We start from the raw sequence: 20,073 nt of genomic DNA, 5'->3' as shown, positions 1-20,073 counted from the left end.
AAATTTACTGGAGTTCCCAATTCGAAAAATCTTCCTTCATCACAATTGCCCCATGAATTTTCTATTACATACTGTTCAATAAATTTTTCTACTAAAATAATCCTATAAAACAATCATATTAAAAATTAAAACACTCATAAGTCTTCAAAATAATTATATATTGCAGAATTTTAGTTTTAAAATATCAACAAAGAATTTTAAACTGTACAAAAATTTACACTGCCAAAGATAAAAACAGATAAAAGAATTAAAAATCTCATAAAGTCTCCAATATGAAATGAGAAATCATGACATTACTTTTATTTTATTTAACAAAAATTAAATAATGAAAACAAATGAACTTTGGTCAAAATTGTAAGAAAATGAAAAGGGAAAAAAATGCTTTTAGACAAAAATATACAATTGAAAACTTATCCATCTGGGTGAAAATTTATTTTCTCTTTTTTGGTCGAGATCGACGTCGCTTATCAGGTTTCTTTGTTTTGTGGAGTCGACCCACTGCTACTCCTTGTCGTCGTCTAACAACTAGTTGTTGCTCAACCAAATCTGCAAGCTTGCCCTGTTCAGCAAGCATGGATAAGAATGTACAGATAAATTGATCATAGTTGTGAGTCCTTCTGCAATCATCAATCTAAAACAACATAGAAAATATATATGAATGTGCATACAATTTCAAATAAAAATGAGGGGTGGGGATATTTCTTTCTTAAATTTTACTTTGAAGTAATTCATTTTCTCCAGTCATTGGCATAAATTTGTTTAAAAATTTCTTAATTCATTTATAAAACTCCTGAAATGACACCAATTTCATCCAAGTACTATCTCAATCGAAGAATTGACATGATAGCATAGCTATTAAAATCAAACATTGTGCTTTTTTTATTTTTTTATTTATGTAAATAGACAACAGAACTCTTCTTTATAGTAATCTATGGCATAATTGATCTCCAGAACCAAAAAAGATAAAACAGTTGCATTTAAAAAAAAAAAAAAAAAAAAAATGAATAAAAAAATTTTTTCTATACCCTAATGATATCTATAACTAAAATCTTTGCACCAACTTAAATTTTTAGACCAGATAACTTTTATGGAGTTTTCAATTTCTTTTGTAAATTTTGGTTTACCAAATATTTTAAAATCTTTTAAACAAGCAATAATTCTAAATACCAAATATTTATGTATGGAAATTTCAAAACAATAATTATTTTTAAGATATCAACTTAAATTCTGTTTACCAGCATAATAAGATGAATTTTAATGTAGCTATGCATTAAAGTAAATTTAAAATTTCAAATATATCTTGTACTTGATATAAAAATATAAAAATTATATACAATAAGTAAAATAAAATACAATTAAATAATTTTTCATTTTTCAACATAAAATATTTTATAATTCTAAATTTTTTCAAAATAAAATATTAGTTCAGTTTTTCAAATATCAAAATATTTAAATAATATATTTCATAAGTTTCAAAAATCTCATAGTTAAAGTTTCATTTTGAAATCGATAAATAGAGATTGCAATGGTTTGTAACAAGTTCTCTCCTTCATGATTCTGCTCTGAAAATTCAACATGTGAGAAATGATGAGGGTTGAATACCTTTACAATTGTGTGGTGTGGAAATTTTGTGAGGAGCTCTGTCTCACTTATCAACCCCATCACCTGAGAATTATTTTAAACTAACTAATATACCCATGGCTGTATCACTGTTTATACTAAAAGTATGTTTGTAAAAAAAAAACAATTACATTCATGCATTGTATAATTTTTATGATTTTGGATAAGCATTTTTAATCTCAATGTTTAGTACATATATATACATATAATGTTAAAAAGAATTGCCAGGATATCCCACTCTTGAATTCAGTCATACAATTAGTAAGAAGGCAAACATGGAATTTCTAAATTCATACAATGTTTTTTTTTAATTGCTAATTACTTAAAAAATTAAATTTTGTCTTAAGTGATTAAAAATGCCAAGAGAAGGTAATCTAAAGTGCTTTTGTCTCAGATATTGGTTCTTGGATTTTAATATTTGCATATGTAAATATTTAGTAACATATTAAGTCTATATCAATTATAAAAAGTAGAATTCCAATGATTATAAATTCAGATAATACAAAATAAATAATTTAATGCAAAAAAAAAAAAATGCAAAGGTGCAAATAAATACATATATATTTCGAAAATATTTTGATTGTGCTAAACTTTATGGAAATATTTTTGACTTGGTGCAGGTTTTATGAATTGTAATCACATCTGTTCTATACTAGGAACCTTAATCTTCTATAATATTTAATCAAATATTCGGAATTTAATATTTTGAATTTGAGCTAAGGCTGAAATCTAGATATTATAAAGTTAAAAAGCATCCAAAAATCTAATTTATCAAATGCCCATTGATGTTAAAAATGCTTATTAATGTCTTTTAAAAACTATCACTTTGAAACTGATGCTATAAAATAAATAGTAATATATATTTAAAAAAAAAAAAAACTGGCAAACTTATTCATGAACTAAAATTTTATTCAATGAACTCAAACAGTAAAAAAGGACAACACAGCACATTAAAATTTTAAAAATGCTAAAATATGAGACAAAATTAGGTCAATAATTTTAAAGGCAATGTTTAAGTTAAATTATTGTATGTGCATATTAAAAGTCACTTATTATACTTAACAAAAACAGAAATGAAATCTGTTAAGAGCAAACTAACATTGACAAAAGGATAAGAGTGATAGATGCAATTTAACAATTATATTTATATTTTGACAAAAAATATTGAGTTGAAATAAATTGTATTTAACTTTGAAAAATTGATTAAAAATCAAATAAAAATTGCATAGAAATGAAACAGAAAACTAATATTTTGAATTTGAAGATGACTTCAACCAATTTATGAATATCTTGTGAATTATTGTTATGAACTTATAATAAAAATACATGTGAGTTTGTGTGTATGATGGTGCTCTACAGGCCAATCTGTTTCACCTAGCACCACCAAACTTGGCACATATGTGTTTGAGAATATGCAAATATGCATTTTGAAGAGATTTTTTTGAAAATTCTTCTTTCAATTTTAATTAATTAAAAATTAGTGTTTATCCACAATAACTCCCAAAAATATTTTTACATCAACTTAAAAAAAAAAAAAAAATATATTTTCAATAATGTCCATTTTTTAATTATAAATTTAGTTACACTTTCTAAGAATTTATTTTACAAAAAATAAAAATAAAATTTAACCTATATAAGCATATTATAAGTGAATGAGGAAAATTAGCTTTTATCAATGTTCTGCTATCACGCAGACAAAATCAAAGATAAAAGAATATGATTAAATTAACTCTTACTACAAACTAAACCTAGAAGAGGTAATTTTCAGCATGCGTCTGTAATAAATGTCATGAAATATATTTTTTAAAAAGAAAAATGCAAAAAAGGGTTTCTGTGAACTCGAAAAATATCTATATGATCAATTCAATAATTCCACAGAATTGAAAATAACTTTATATATATATATATATATGCATATGCATGCACCAGATGTCCACGTTGATTAGATCTGAACAACTAATTTCTATTCAACTAATTTTCTATTTCTAAACAGTTAGTATTAAGCACATATATCTAATAGGAAAAATGGTCTAAATGAAGTAAAGAATACTATTTTATGTTATTTATTTTGCTCATTTATGAAAATGTTGACTGTCCTAAAATAATGATATTCAAAGCTTCATATCTTGATCAGAGGTGATTGAAATGTTTTTTTGATTTCAAATTTAAAATGCTACAAATATTTTACTGATCACTATTCATAGGACTGATGGGTAGTATAAAATTTTGACTTCACAGTAAATTAAATATTCACCGTTCAAATTAAATATGTTTATTGAAATTCGAAACTTAAAAATATTTATCTAAATAAGCTATCAAAAGAAAATGTTACATAAAATACTGAATTGGAAATTTTAGTGAGCATTATTCCCAGTAAACCAATTGGTTACCAAAAGTATCTAGAAATAAGAACACATATGTCTTGGTTAACCATTTTGGAAAGTGTACTTTAAGTTAAAATCCCACATTTTATATATCACATTTCTCCAAGAGTGTTCTGAATTCTTTCTATGAAATGAAATTTTAACTATGAGCATAAAAGTATCTCAAACTGGATTTTTTTAAACCATGGGAAATCACAATGAGTGTTCTTACACACAAAAGAACAGCAGAAAATCAATATCCAAGCAGAAATTATTTTGAATCAATAATAAATTTTTACCTTGTATTTTTTCCTCTTTTCTATTTCATCATATAAGTTAAGCTCACAAAGTTCAATCTCTGTTTCAACTGTCTTCAAAAGGGCCAATAAATCCTTTAAAAATAAAAAGAATGAAAAATTAAGAAATTATCTTACAATTTAATTTTTTTTTTATCTAAAAGCATTTAAAAAACAATAAGCATACCTTAGGAGCAAACCTGTGAGGTTCTATCAGTTGGGGATGCTTTGACATAATGCTACCATTCTTCGAAAACTGATCAATATTCTCATTTCCTTCAGATTTATCATTTAAATCAATTTCTTTGCAGTCACTGCCACTAAGATTTGAAGCATCAAGTATATTCTCACTGCTGGTGGATTCAGAATGCAATTTTTTAGCAGGTGGCTCTTCAGATTTTTCTGTAACTTGATCAATATTCTTTTTTCCACTTTCAGCTGACTGATTTTCATTTTGGCCGCCACCAGCAGCCGATTTGATCTGCTGGATATCTTTATCAGAGCCTGAAGTCATTCGAATGACAAGAAACTTTTTAATGTCTCTAACATCATCAAAAATAGAAGATTCCGGTGTCTTGTTAGATTTAACTGAATTTGGACTTCCTTGGCTGAAATTGCTGTGCATACTTTGAACAGGAGAATTGAAAGCACTTCCAACTTCTGAAGATGTGTCTGTGCTTGATGCACTAGGTGCTGGAGACGTTTCAAACTTTGTTTGTATGCTTAGAGGTTTCATCAGATCTGAAGAGGTATCAATGGACAATGGTGTCATTGGACTATCGTTTCCATCCGCAGATGTCTTTACACCAGAATTTGAGCAAGTATCAGGGATAGCAATGCCAGTTTCTTTATCTAAAGTTCTTGTATCATCATCAGAATATTCTGAGCCACTATAGTCTTCATAGTGTGGTTGACAATCAGTTCGGCCTGATGTTTTACCTTCCATGAGTGGACTTTTAGCATAATTATGGCTGTCAAGAGCAGCAGGTAGCTTCGGATAAGGAGAGCTTCTATCAGGATTCTGGGAACTCTTTTGTTTGGAATCCAAGCTTAGCATGGGCAGAAAAAACAGTTAAAAGTATTTACCCTATACTTTGAAAAGGTTAATAATGATAACAGAATGCTTTAGTATTTAAATTATTAACAGTGTCACAAAATCCGAAATGTATTTAATTTTTAATGGCTTTTGTTATCAAATATATAAACACAACTCTACATATTTTCTCTATCATCTATTCAAAAAGATAACTTTAGGCAAAATATTTCATTGTTTCATTAGTAATCACAAAAACTCTGCAATTAAGAGCAATACGGTATTAATTATATAGTATATATATATATATTATCAATATATTATATATCAGGCATATAGAAATCGTACTAAAATATTTAGGCAGTAAATTCAAATAATATTAATTTAAAAATAATAAATAAAATTTTATTAGATATATGTTTCCTTCACAAAGTATATTTAATAATTAATATTTTTGTAAGGAAAAACTTTTGGATAAGTTTAATTTATTCAAATTATACTTATTCAAGTATGCATATATATACATTACCTATATGGCTGTGTTGTTTCATCTTCAGTGGAACTTGGTGGTTTAGATTTCATAGCTGCAACAACTGCAGCATGATCATCTGATGTCAATTCAGGATGTGTCAACTTTACTAACTGCAAGAAAAGGCAAAGAAACTAATAGTTATTTTGGATTTTAAACTTATTCCTTTTTTTAATTAAATTAATTACATAATTTTTCAAATTTCTTTTCATGATATTAATTGAGACTTACAACAAATACTTCAACTATATTTTGCAGGATGAACTAATAAAAAAAAACATTCATGAGTGAACAATAAGGATAATAAAACTGACCAACTAATTTTTTTACTATTAAATGTTAAAAAATACAAAAAAGGGATAAATAGAAAATTAAATAAACATATAAATTTGCTAAACACAAAATTTAATTTATTCAACTAAATCAACAGCAAAATACCATTTTAATAAAACTTATTTATTCTTTCTTATTTTACTTGTGGTCTTGAAGAGCCACAATTTGCAATAAACTAATTCTTCCCTCATTTTTTTTTATTATATAAAATATTTCGGAATATAAGAGTGAATGCACATATTAAAAGAAAGTTGATAATCACTGAAATTGGAATATCAATATCTAGTCATCTGGAATTGATTTAAACTCTAATTTAACTGAAATAAGCTTTCACATCTTGTTAACTAGAAATTAATTTGGGGAGTTCTGGAGATATTTAAACTAATGCAAAATTAAAATATTTTTATTTTATTGCTCTTATTCAATGCAGGTTACCTGATACACGCTATTTTTAAAAAATCTATTTATCATTATGAATCAAAAATTTTATTTAGAAATATGAATTAATTATGCATAGGAACAGATTAGAAAGAAAGAAATTATACTGAGTAATGGATAAATATTATTTGATATCATCAAAATTTTAAATTCCAATGATTTGAGCAAATGACACATACATCCTGGTCTATAAATTGGTGAAGATTTTTTTTTTCAATGCAATCTGATTTACTTTTCTTGGTAAAATTTGCAATTTTGTAAAGCAACATTGATTTGAATACAAAAAATTTCAACACTTTAATATTTTTAACACAAAATATAAATAAATTTAATCACATACTTGCTGCAAAGCTTCTAATACAATTTGGCGATTAGTTTTCAGAGTTCTTAATTTTTGCTCATATGCAATACGCCTGTCAGGAACAACTGCCATTAAATTGAATCGGACATCATGATATGGCTCTCCACCAGTAGCGAGACCTAACCTTTCAGTCATAACGTGTCGGAACTTTTCTGTCCAATCATCCCCACAAGGACCTTAAAAAAATACAAACAATTATTAACTTTTTATAAGAATGCAATTATCTTAAATAATTTTTATTTGTAATTTCAATTTTTAGTTGAAAATGATGAAATATTTTAAATAACCGATTTTATAACAATGCATAAAAATTGTACTATTTTTAAATTTTTAGAAGATTCTTTAAAAATATATTAAAAATTAATAAAAAATATTAATAAAGTTAATTGAAATGACAAAATAAACCATATAAAACCTATTATATGATTCTTTTTAACAACTTATCACAAATGTTCAAAGCAATAAGTGTCCAATTTGCCATAGATGTATGAACAAGAATGAAACTATGAAAAGGAATCAAAAGTACGGAGCATTGTGTAAAATAAGAACAAATGTTAAAATCATTTTTATATGGCTTTTGTAGTATTCCATCTTATTTTTTAAAAATAAACTCTTAAATGAGATGTACTAATTGTGTTTTTAAATATATATCTTCACAGAAATTTAAATAGATTACTAACTATAAAAGTAAAGCTAATTGCTGAAACCAATTAAGAATTTCAGAAAAAGATACATCTCTCTTTGGTGAAAGGATGCAAAGTTCCAAATTATTACTGAAATAAATAAATTACTAGCAAAAAATTACAGTGAGTGCATTAAAAACATTTGTGAATTTTTCTAATTCACATTTAATTTTTAAATCTTCTAAAAGAAACAAGAAATAAATTTACATTTTTTCATATTATGTGAAATGTTTGAATAAGATAGAAACTCTAATATTATTTATATATTAAAGCAATGTTCAACTGAAATATAGAAGAAGAATTTCAAATTTATTGCCGCTTCAATTTATCAAGAAATAAAAGCACATTAATAAAAATTTTTGAAATAGTGATTCAGTTTTTTTTTTTTTTTTTGAAGAAAACAAAGTGTTTTAGAAATGTAAACATAAATTTTGAAATGAAAAAACTTTAAATTGAGATATTCTGGTGTATTATTTTTTTTCTTCTAAACTTAATATTAAAGGAAATTTATCAAAGTCCTAAATACAATTTTGCGTGCAAAAAATATCATACTAGATAACAAAATATTTTTCTTCATATTTTTAAAATCGTCATAAAACAAATAAATAATATTTTTTTGTTTTTAAAAATTTTTTTTATTTACGTTGATTTTGAAATAATATATATATTCATTTAAGTTGAATTAAAATATATGAATTCAAAGGAATATATATTATAAATTTCAGAAGCAAAATTAATGCAAATCTCACTACTTTAGAAAAAACTTTGAAGAATTTACCAAGAACCTTGATGATCTCAGAAGTCACTTTGAACTTATAAAATCACTGACAACAATCCAGACAATAAAAATGTAATGCAAAAAATTTTAGAAAAAAACAAAAACAAACTAAGAGTATTAAAAATGGGTAGTTATGAAGCATAGATTGATTTCATCAGTTAAAAGCATCAAAAACACTAATTTGCTAAGAAATAGAAATTTACATTTATTAGGAGGGGGAGGATAAACCAAAAAACAATCCAAGGGTTTCGTTCATTAAATTTAGGATTATAATTTACACTCGAACCTTGTGTACTGAGCAAGGCAAAATGTAAAAGCACGAGAAGTTTTGCAATACAAATGGCAAGAAGCCACTGTGACATCACAAGCTCAATCAGTCTATATCCATCCCTATTGAGTGCTTGTCTGAAGAGTATCTTTATATCTATAAAAAATAAATTTTGTCCAGACAGCGTTGTCAAACCTGATTCCAAAGGATTGGAGCAAGTGCCTGTGGAAAAGAGATTGTGTCTATGGGACTAGAAGTGGATAGCAATGATACTGATGAGCCTAGTGGAAGAATATAGTTAGAATTACTGAAGAACTTATAAACTACATTCTGTGTCATGGTAAAAAACTGTGGAGAAGATTTGGTCAGGAGGAAATAATAGACTCGACAGAAAAACAACCTTCCAGTGAAATAAGTAGATGCGGAAAGCAAGGGAATTTTTGCATTGTGAAACATCACCCTAATAAGGCAATAGTTATGCACACTACAAATTCACATAATGACTGTTGCTAAAGACTAATGTCTTTAGTAAATTTTCTTGTAAAAAAAAAGCATGCATTATAAATAGTAAATTACATAATTATAAATTTTTTGTGAGTATTTTTTTCAAGGCTGAATGGATTTTTTCAATTTTACATAGATTTCTATGAGAAAAATTGTTTTGCTCAACAAGTGTTGCTTACAAATTATGAGTAAGATGCAAGAATGAATTAACAAAACTATGGTATAGTGAAAATTCTTGAAAAATAATCAGTGATGTGAAATTTTTATTTGACTAAGATTCATTATTACGAACTTCATTTTAATGAAAGGCACACTTGAATTATATTTTATTTATTTACTTCTTGTTCTTGCACAATTTTACTGAACTGAAAAGCCCTTTCTATGCCTTGATTGTCCTTTTAAGAATCATTGTATTCTCAAACTGTCTATTAAAATAAATCAACAAATGAGATTGCCTGAATTAACTAATAAATTTAAAAATCATTCACAAAAAATTTTGTCCTTAGTAGGTATTTAAAACACATGTATTGATTACATAATATTGAAGCTGCATTTATAAGAATATATTTTTTTCTTCGTGAAAGAAAAACTACTAAGAATAGTCATATAATGTGTAGATTGTTATGGTTTCATATAATAATTAGATAAATACTTTTTTTAGTTGCCAATTAAAAAATAGTTGTTTTGGATTATAAAAATTCTGCTAAATAAATAATAATGATAAAAGCTACTAACCATGATCAATAGGATATGGTTTTAAACCATCTAATTCAAATAACCTCCCTCCAATAGGCACATAGCTCACAAAATGGAAAGCTTCAACAGTTCTTCCAGTAGATATTCCATGGGATTTTTCATGAAGATTTCTTGGCTCTGGTCTAAAATACAGAACATAAATTGATAAGATTCAAATTACACACAAAAATATGTGTCAATAATATTTAGCTGCAACAATCTTTATAAAACCAATACAGACAAACCTGATTTTAGAATTCATTAAAATAGCTTAATGCAAGTAAGGAATATAGTTAAATTTAAAAAAATACTTTTTTATTCTTACTTTGCATGACTATTATGAGCACGAGCAAGTTCTGGAGTATTACCAATGGCATATCCTTTGTTCTAGAAGAAAGAAATATGTAATGAGCTATAAGATGATGAGCTTAAATTCAAGAATTTTAAAAACTAAAATAAATAAATAAAATTTTAAAAAAAATCCTAAGATTAAATGGATATTTAATAAATCTTAAATATTAATATACAAAAACTTCATTAATACCTTGCTTATATTTCAGTATTTGCATATAAAATTCTGTTTATGCATTTTAGGCAAAAAATAAGAATCTATTATTAACATTCAATGGAATGCCAACCTACCCATAAAAACCAACAGTTTTTAAATAATTTATTTTTAAGGAATGTAAAAGCTTTATTTCTATTAGTAAATTATAAAATAGAAAGCACATGTACATGCATGCATGCAGATATACATGCACACAAAACTTTTGTTGTAAAAAAAAAGTAAAACAAAACAAAATTTGTCATTATAGAAATATAGAAAGTGTTCACATGCTTTTAGAACAATTTTAGGTTTATTTATGTTTAAAATGTAGACTTTTTTGTAAATGTTTGATTTAATTTCCAAACATTCCATGACAGAAGAGCTTTGCAAAAAATTTTCTATGTTCATCAATTCTGATGGATTTGCATTTAGAAAAGAATTCTTCTCAACTAAAACCACAACAGTCTATAAGCAAATGTTAGGAAATTTTAGGTGAGATATCTTGAAAAGGTATACAAGCAATACATGTCCAGTTTTGACATCCCTCCCAATGAAGCAAGAACATTCATTGCATTTATCTTCATCAATAATAATATTTGCTATTACATATTATTACCCTCTATTTACTTCACGTTACATTTATATTTTATTAGGATTTAAAGAATTTATTTACACATATAAAATGAATAAGATTAAAATATTTTTCATTTTAACTTTTAAAATAAATGCATGCAACTGAATAAAACAAATTTAATGTTTTTTCTTTGTATATTTAATGCAATTAAAAATATTTATATATTTATACTAAATTGACAACATATAAACATAAAAAGTATTAAATTCATATATGCAGGCCTCTTTAAATAACAACAAAATTCATATAATATATTTAAACAATTGTCACCAAGCATTATTTAAGAAAATAAAATTAAAAGGCTTTACTTCTGGGCTCATATTAGCAGTATGCTCCTTGAGTCTAGCAAGAGTTGGACCTAAATATATTTTAGGGCAGTTGAGAAGAACACTTAATAAAGCATGAGTAGCACAAGAATTAGGCACCATCTAAAGAAAAAGAGTCATGAAAAAAAAAAAAAAAAAATCATTCATTGAAAAAAGTTAAATACTAATTGTAGTCAAAATTTTCAACTCAAGTGGATGAGCAATTCAAGAAAAATTGCAACTTCAAACAAAATTAAATAATACACACTTTCACTAAAGATTTTAATGTTATGACAAATATGTTAGATAATAAATAGTTTACAGAATGAATATAAGTGACAATATGTGTAGGATTTATAGAACTATAATTCCTTGATGCAGGAAAAATGAAAAACAAAAGAAGGATATCAGAGAATTATCAGAAATAGGGTACAATGTGCATAAACTTTCACCTTATAAATACTTTTTAAGCACCTTTCGAGAAAAAAAATTATCTCTAACTTAGTATTTTTAATTATAAAACTGAGTTCATTGATATAAGTCCCAATTACAAGCTAAGTAAGTTTTATATAAATATAAACATAAAATACTACCAGGAGTTTATGCTTATATTTATATAAAACATAAACATACATTCCTGGTAGTATACTGAATATTTCTCACCAATATTGAAACTAAATTATTTAAGATGTTCTTTTATGCAAGTTTCATTTGAAAAATCTTATTAAATGATTTTCATTGCATATCTTAAATTATTTAATTGTACTGTTAGTTTTATAAGAAAAAAGAGGTTATACTGCTACTTCAATAACATTTCATTTCCTCTAAAAAAGGTTAAGAATATAAGTAAACAAATCTAGAATATAAAGATCATGTTAATTTTATTAAATATGTAAATAAAAAGTTCTTTCTTTTAGAGATGTTTCCAAAAATTTACAATTTTTTCATTAATAACTTTTCTTAATTCATTAGAATTCTTTAGTAGCGAAAGGTGTCTGATTTGCCGAACCAGTACACTAATTTTATATTCAATTTTAGCAATTTGCTTTCCTAAAAAAAAAATTCCCTTTTCTGTGAAGAGATCAAGGAATCAGAGTCTAACTTTCTTTATGCCATTGGCAATTATTTCTTTTGCCATCTGTTTTTCCAAATACAAGTAATACTTTGAATGGGCTGATGTTGCTAACATTTTCAATTCCTTAGTGCTGAGTGAATTCTGCCAGACTTCTATATACGATCATAGACTACATGAAATATGATGTGAAATATATCATATTTTTCATTTAGATTTTTCGTTTCAATATTTTAATTAATGCTAAATCTTTTTTTTTTATAGATGCTAGTTTGTGAGAAAGAATAAAAATAATTTTCAAAATTGTCCATAATTTTTAAATTTATGTCTTCAAATGATGGATAAAAAGACACCCAATTCTATTTTCCTGACATGAAAATTATTAAAATGGATTAAAAATGATTTGACTAGGAAATCTATAAGCTTCATGAGAATAGTATCTTCATAATATATTTTTTTCCTTTCTGATGAAAGTACAGCATAGAACATGTTCCTTTTTTATTCTTATTTTTATACTTGCTTTCTACCAAAACATTCTTTTTTTACTGATGCAAAATTTACTGAAGATCTATTCATTAAACATCTAACATTTTAAAAATAAGCTACTGACAATCATGCTTGAAAAGCATATAATTTTATTCTTTTATAATATTGCTTTTTATTCTATATATATATTGCTTTTAAGGAATGCAAGTCTTGCAATAATTTGTCCCTTCTTAAGCCTGTACTTATTTTATCAATTGTAAAACAAGATATATTGTTAGAAAATCATACTGGTTTTAGGAAAATACTGAAGTGACTTCAAATGATTATTAATACATAATAATTAAAATACATAAAAGGAGCTAAAATAGGTCATCATTCTGATACATTTGAAGAAATGAATTAATATACTCTGAAACACACAATGTCTCGCCAAATATTTCATATTACACACTCACCCTTCCGTGCATGACCCGAGATAAAAAGCAGTGATCTTCGAGAAGGCCATGAATGCCAAATTATACAGAGTACTAGTATAAAAGTAATAATAATAATATAAGCACAAAATTTTTTTTTTTGTCAGCTAACTGAATTCAAAATTTGTGACTGGCTACAATCTAAGGGAAAAAAAAAAAAAAAAAAGGAATAAAATTTCCTAATTTTACCAAATTTTGCTTATGCTTTTTTTTTTTTTACAGTGTTTATAGGCAAACATATAGACAGACAGATAGTCAACTTGTTGACAGATTTGGTTCAAATTTCTGATATAGATCTATATTTTAGATCCTAAAACTGTGTGCCAAGTTTTACCAATGCGTGCTATGCATTTTCAAACTATCCAGTTCATTTGTATTAAGACAAACAGAGAATAATAATAACGATTCATGGAAATTTCATGAATAGGCTCATTCTAATTTTGGTATTAAGAACATTCAAATCTTTTTACCAATTATTATGCAAAATCTTGAGTTTGAATTTTTTGGTGATTACAGTTCTTTCTCTTTGAATAATATATATTTTAAAAAAAGGAATTTGATAGGCATTTATTTATTTTTAGTATCTTTTGGCATTTGTAACAAATGACTTACAAGTAATTTTAAAGTATCATAAACGTTGTCCTTCATTTTTATTTTAAGAAGTCTTGAATCATTCATTGAATTTACTTATGGAAGTCCACAATGAATGAAGTACACATTTTTTGTTATCGTTAAAAACTTCTAAGCTTTTGCACAAAAATTAATTGAAGTAAAAATACTTAAATAATTCCTTAATGCTCTTGAAATAAGTCAACAAGTAAGAATTTTCATATGCTTAAAGCAACAATGAATTGAAGTTAATATTAAAAACCAACAGTCATGATTTTACATGAATGTATAGAATTTTTCTAAAAAGGAAGAATTTTTTTCTCCCGATCTAAACAAGCAAGGTGAAAGAAGAATAACATAAATGAAAAGATTATTTTTTCCCATTCTACCAGTATTTCCCTAAAATGAAATAAAACTTTTTCCACTGACCTCCAGATTCATTAAATCTATTAAACATTGAAAGATCCAACATCACAAATAAATAAATAAAAAAAAAATTATAATTGCATAGATTTAGCATGGTGAAATGTTTTTTTTTTTCTTTCTAATTAGAAGAAAAATATAAGCATCTGGATAAAAAAAAAAAAAAAAAAATTAGCACTTTTAAGGACTATGCACCCTGGGGTAGTAAAGGGATTAAATAAAAATAATGAATGATAATAAAAGGAAATCAATGAAAATAAAAAAAAAAATTAACAGAATTAAAAATTACAACTAATCATGAAATTTATAACATAATATTTCAAATAAAAATTTTATCAAAATTAAAAAAATGGACAATTTTATGTCAGGAATTCAATGTTAAACGTTATAATATTCCTCTTTCATAAAAGTGAAATTTCAAATAAAATTGAAAGCGAGAGTTTCTAAACAGCTATTGAGAAGGTTTTTGTAGGAAAAGTAGAAGGTTTTGTAAAATCCATTGATAAACAATATATATTTATAAGGGTATATTTCAAGCCAAAAGAAAACAAATATTTTTATTCATTAAATTTTATAACAAGAATTGGCAGCAGGCTTTAGAAATGAACAATCTATAAAAATATATCACAGTTCTTAATTTAATTTTGATTTCTAGGGTCCATTAATCATGAAACACATATTTATTATTACTTCTTTAAAAAAATCTTTGGAGGAATTAATTGTACCTCATTTCAATTTAATATTTACAAAATTACCTTTTATGATTCCTTGATCAAGTTATTTCATTTTAATCTAGAATTAACATTCTGCTTGTGCCACATTGGGAACACTACAACTGTTTTATTTAGTATGTTATGTTCTGTTAAAAAACTGTGATCACCCCTTACGATTTGAATTTTAACAGAAAAGTAAAAAATGAAATTTAATTAATTCAGCTATATTTTGCCTAAATATTTAATACAAATGGAAAAAAAAATGATGAATAAAAAACATAATCATTCAGTATATTATGTTTTCTAATTTCTGCCATATTTTGGTCTTAATTTATGGTTTCCACAGTTTAATAGCAAAGTAATAATAAAATAAAAAAATAATGAAATCTACTATTACAAATTAAATTAATTATTTGTCTTAATTAATTTAAGTGGTTAAAGCAAAGATAAGTATGCCCCCCCTCCCCGAGTTTGTTGCCAATATGGTAACCCAACGGAACGCTCTTCTAACAACCCTAATGCTGTTTTATTTACTACATTTTATAATGCTTGAGTTGTACATGAATTAAAACTATTTTATGAAATATGTTAAATTAAAAATAATAAAAAAAAAATATTGATAAAAGATTTTAATATTGTTCTTAATTTAAAGTTTTTTTACGAGTTGATGAAGTTAGGAAAGAATGTTGTTTGAAATTTTGTATGAAGAATGGTTTGATGGCTTCTAAATGCGTATGTCAAGGGTAAGGTGAGAATACGAAATTGATTGATTTGGCATGATAGAATCGATGGAAAGATTTGGTGTTGCATAAAGAAAGGATTGAATCCACACCATATCCCTTCATTGTTTCTTTTATATTGATTATGTACTGTTTCTGTTATCCACACAGTCCTTATTTTCAATGCGCTAGCAAAGTTACTAGATTCCTGCTCCTGCTGCTAGCGAAGTAGTAGGATGTTTCTTTTAAGTTAAAAAATTCTCCCGGTGCCTTCTACAGATGCCTTTAGGGGAAAAAAAATACTTATCAGTAAAAAATCATAATTATGTAGCGGGAAGTGGTAACCATAACCGTTCCGCAGCAGAGTTTGTTTATGTTGTCCACCATCTTTCTAGGCGACTTGGCATCCTTGGTGCAGCAAGGGGCACACTAAAAATAACTTTTTCTATTCCAGTCATTAACCAGTTTAAAACAATCACTTTTCTATCCCTCTTATAAATATATATATATATATAATGATAATTTTTTTAAGCTTCCATTTTTAATTTTTCTAACTGACAAACAAAGTTTTGGAGCTGGGCAGATTTTGAGATGAAAAAACCCATTGTTTTTCTAAATACAACTGCATTAGCAGAGGATAGATAAGGGATAAACTATACTTTGAAAGCCAACTCCAAAATAAAACTACATTAGTAGACAATAGATAATTCAAAAGCTATACTGTGAAAGCCGACTCCAAAATAAAAAAAAAGGGATAAATCACCAATTTGTTGCCTATACTACATTTTGAGGCTACAACAATTTGTTGCCATGAAATCACTTGAAAATCCTCAAGCCAAAACAGCATCATGTTCTCACATGATAAAAAAAAAGAAAAAAAAGCTAATCTAATTAACATAGTTTTTCCATGTTTTATTAAAAGATTTACAGAACAAATCTGATGCTACATTGATTGGAGGATAAAAGAGAAAGAAACAGGAGAAAGGGGAAGAGAAATAAATGAAAGAAGGAAAATAGTATTTAAAGAATTTATAATCTAAAAGATAATCAGCTAAAAACAACTTTATCAGTATAGTTATTAATGAATTTTTGAAACAATTAGCTGAATTCATATTATAGTGTTTGTATTGGGTTCAAAATTGTTTGCAATTTATTTAAAAGATACTGAACAATCTTTTCATACAATTATTAATGAAATTACCTGCTGGGCAAAGAATATTGAATTAATAGTTTCCTCATCTTCAACAAAATTTTCCTCAGATGTAGTTACTTTACGGCGAGACCTTCGCTCCTCAATCCATTTAAATAGGAAAATAAATCCATATACTGGGCTACAAGTGCAAAAATATATTATACATATGAGTTAACTATATCAAACAGAATAGATTGAACACATAAAAAATCATATCAAACTACATTATCATAACTTTAACTAAAAACAAAACTTAAATAATATAAAAAAGTTTTCAAAGACTTTTTAACAAGATGCCTTTAAAAAAACAAACAAATAAAGGTTTTAAAATATTATACAGCCAAAATTATAAATCTAATTTTAAAATATTTAAGGAACTATCCTACAGATAAACTAAAATAATATAAAATATTTAATACAATAAAAATATTTAATTCAAAAATAAAAACAATTTAATATGTTTCTTTCAATATCAGAATAAGATTCTTATGCATAAATTGCATGCCACTGGTAAACATAAATTGATATTTACAACAAAATCATTGAAGATTTCTTGAAATTAATTGCTGGAATACAATCCATACATAAGTACCAAAAATAGAAAAGTGTCAAGAAATGCATAAGTTGAAAATTAACTAACTCAAATAATTTTGCTAAATAGATTTAATATAACTCCAAATGCAGGACATATAAAGTAGATACTAATATAGATTTTTTTTAACTAAATGTATTGACTTACATTAAGTCAAGTAAAACGCTTTCATATTAGGACACATAAGGAATATTTACAAAAATATGTTAGAATCATTTTAAATTCACTAAATTTTTGATTACAATGATTTTATTTATAATCACAACAATGAAAATACAAATCACCAACTAAATCTGCAAAAAATCTTGATTTTTTTCCCTTTTTAACAAACAAAGGTATTACTATGTTTTTTTTACAGGATTCTATAGGATAAAGGAAACTATTAATAACATAAAAAATATAATAATTAATACAATACTTATTTTTTCCAGAAATTTAAATAGAAAAACTGAATATTAAAAAGTTGCATATGCTTGTAATAATATGATAGCAGTTTCTGGAAAAATTAACCCTTAAAAATTATGCTTCCTTATAAAAACTCAATATAGTATATTCTATAATAAATTTTTTTGATCTATGTTAAATATTTAAAAGTCATGCTAAAAAAAGAAGCAACTTTGTAATGGAATTATAAAAACAGAAGTATAAATTGATCAGTTGCTATCACATCCTATGTTATATAAAATTCAAATTAATTTGTCATTTATATTCAGAATCACTTTCTTTTTTTTTATTTCATTCTGTAATCTCTTATTCTTTTAGAAGTATAAGAAAATTCATAACAACCGTTTCTTAAAATCTCTATCAAAATTTTCAAAGCAAATAGAAAATCCTAGAAATAGCATTTTTGGAAAAAGAAATATAATTACAACAAAAAATACAAAAATTTTGAAAACAGAAATTTAATAAGTCTTTTTACAATAAATTAAAATATTTCAATGACAAATTTATAGTAAAAAATCATTCAATGAACACATATTTTTAGTATTTTAAATTACAACAAATTAATATTTCAAATAAAAATAAATATCATTTCAAAAATAATGACTAATTAAAACATTTTACAGTCTAATCAATATAATTTGACAGTCCTCACTCAGAAAAACACAGTTTGCTGAAAAAAAAAATTATTGAATAAAGAATTATAAATTAATTTTCAGATTTTTATAAACTTACCCTTCAATAGTTTTCTGTAAATCGTATACTTCTTCAACTTGAACTCCTCTGACACCAAAATCTTCTAAAAGGAGGGTGAAAAGTCCTACAGAAAATATTTTTAATTAATAATCACTTAAGGTGAAGAGTAAATAAAAACAAAAAGTTTCGAAAACTAATATTTGACTCACCAGGATCGCTTTCGAGTTCTAACCATCCTTCTGTTAAACGATTTAAATCTGCTGGCATATTAGTTAAAACATTGTAAACAAATTAAATCAAAGCACGATTTAGATCACATCGGTATATGAATAAGTAACGATGTCCAATTATTTTCACACGATTTGCTACAACCAATTCGATTCAAATCACAAATAGAAACTTGCATGCGTCTGCAGTCAGTTTAAGAATCAGTAAATAGTTTTCAGTTGCGTTTATTAAACGAAATCTGACACATGTAAATAGTTCGGTTGTTACCATCATAGAATAACGGTTAAATCAATGCGACTTAAATTTAGCATCAAAATATAAACATCAGAGGAAAAAGGTTTATTTATAAATTTTTTAATCAACGCTTTCCGAAGCCACCATAGCTCAGTGGTTAGAGCACTGGTCTTGTAAACCAGGGGTCGTGAGTTCAATCCTCACTGGTGGCTGTAGTAGTTTCTTTTTCTAATAGAGAAGGAGACATAGTATCCTCTTGAGTACTGAATACGATTGTTATTCGCTGAAATATAGCTATTTACATAGTTTTTTTTATTTGCTATGATGAACTTTTAAAATTGAATAAAATAGAGAAAACTTCAAATTCCGTAGATAAGATTTAATGATTTTTGTGATCATGAAAAGAAGTCACAAGCATCGAATTTATTTTCCAAACATTTATAACAGTAGCCAAAAAAGAAAAAAGATACACTCATAAAATTAAAAACAAAGCTTTAAAAATTTAATATCTTTTACTACACGTGGCACCATCTCGTGGTAGAAAATGGTAAAAATAATTTAACTCCTTTCATTTCTTTTAAATATTTTCAATTGTATAAAATTATAAATTTAGAATGAAGCTTTTGAGAATTTAAAATAAAATTATATTTCGAATAAATGTCTCAGATATATGTATAAAAAAATAAAATTTTATGTTACGTATAAGAAAATATATACAAATGATATTTAGTTACATAAATAAATATTTAGCTGGAACCGTGCATCATT

The 20,073-nt window shown here is 25.6% G+C and overlaps 1 protein-coding gene and 1 non-coding gene across 2 annotated transcripts; one reads left to right on the top strand and one right to left on the bottom strand.

Moving 5' to 3' along the window:
* Positions 1-316: 316 nt before the first annotated feature.
* Positions 317-19,652, bottom strand: LOC129981362 (ubiquitin carboxyl-terminal hydrolase BAP1-like). Its single transcript, XM_056092185.1, has 11 exons — positions 19,053-19,652; positions 18,883-18,967; positions 17,124-17,253; positions 11,431-11,550; positions 10,267-10,328; positions 9,942-10,084; positions 6,953-7,149; positions 5,842-5,954; positions 4,467-5,328; positions 4,283-4,375; positions 317-631 (listed from the first exon to the last, which is right to left on the bottom strand). Exons 1-11 carry the CDS (start codon positions 19,108-19,110, stop codon positions 431-433), a joined length of 2,064 nt encoding a protein of 687 aa, XP_055948160.1. The 5' UTR covers positions 19,111-19,652; the 3' UTR covers positions 317-430.
* Positions 19,445-19,517, top strand: Trnat-ugu (transfer RNA threonine (anticodon UGU)). The gene has a single exon. It is a non-coding gene; the product is annotated as a tRNA-Thr (tRNA).
* Positions 19,653-20,073: the final 421 nt, after the last annotated feature.

This window comes from Argiope bruennichi, chromosome 8 (assembly GCF_947563725.1).
Source record: "Argiope bruennichi chromosome 8, qqArgBrue1.1, whole genome shotgun sequence".
Taxonomy (NCBI): Eukaryota; Metazoa; Arthropoda; class Arachnida; order Araneae; family Araneidae; genus Argiope; species Argiope bruennichi.
Note: the sequence above shows the minus strand (reverse complement) of the source record. Positions and strands in the feature narration are given on the sequence as shown.

Excerpts from the sequence above, each read along its gene's own strand:
- LOC129981362 (XM_056092185.1), bottom strand. The coding sequence starts at position 19,110 with ATGCCAGCAGATTTAAATCGTTTAACAGAAGGATGGTTAGAACTCGAA. Across the intron at positions 17,254-18,882 it reads TTACAGAAAACTATTGAAGG|CCCAGTATATGGATTTATTT; the intron begins GTAAGTTTATAA and ends TTGCACTTGTAG. Across the intron at positions 11,551-17,123 it reads CAATATTCTTTGCCCAGCAG|ATGGTGCCTAATTCTTGTGC; the intron begins GTAATTTCATTA and ends CTTTTTCTTTAG.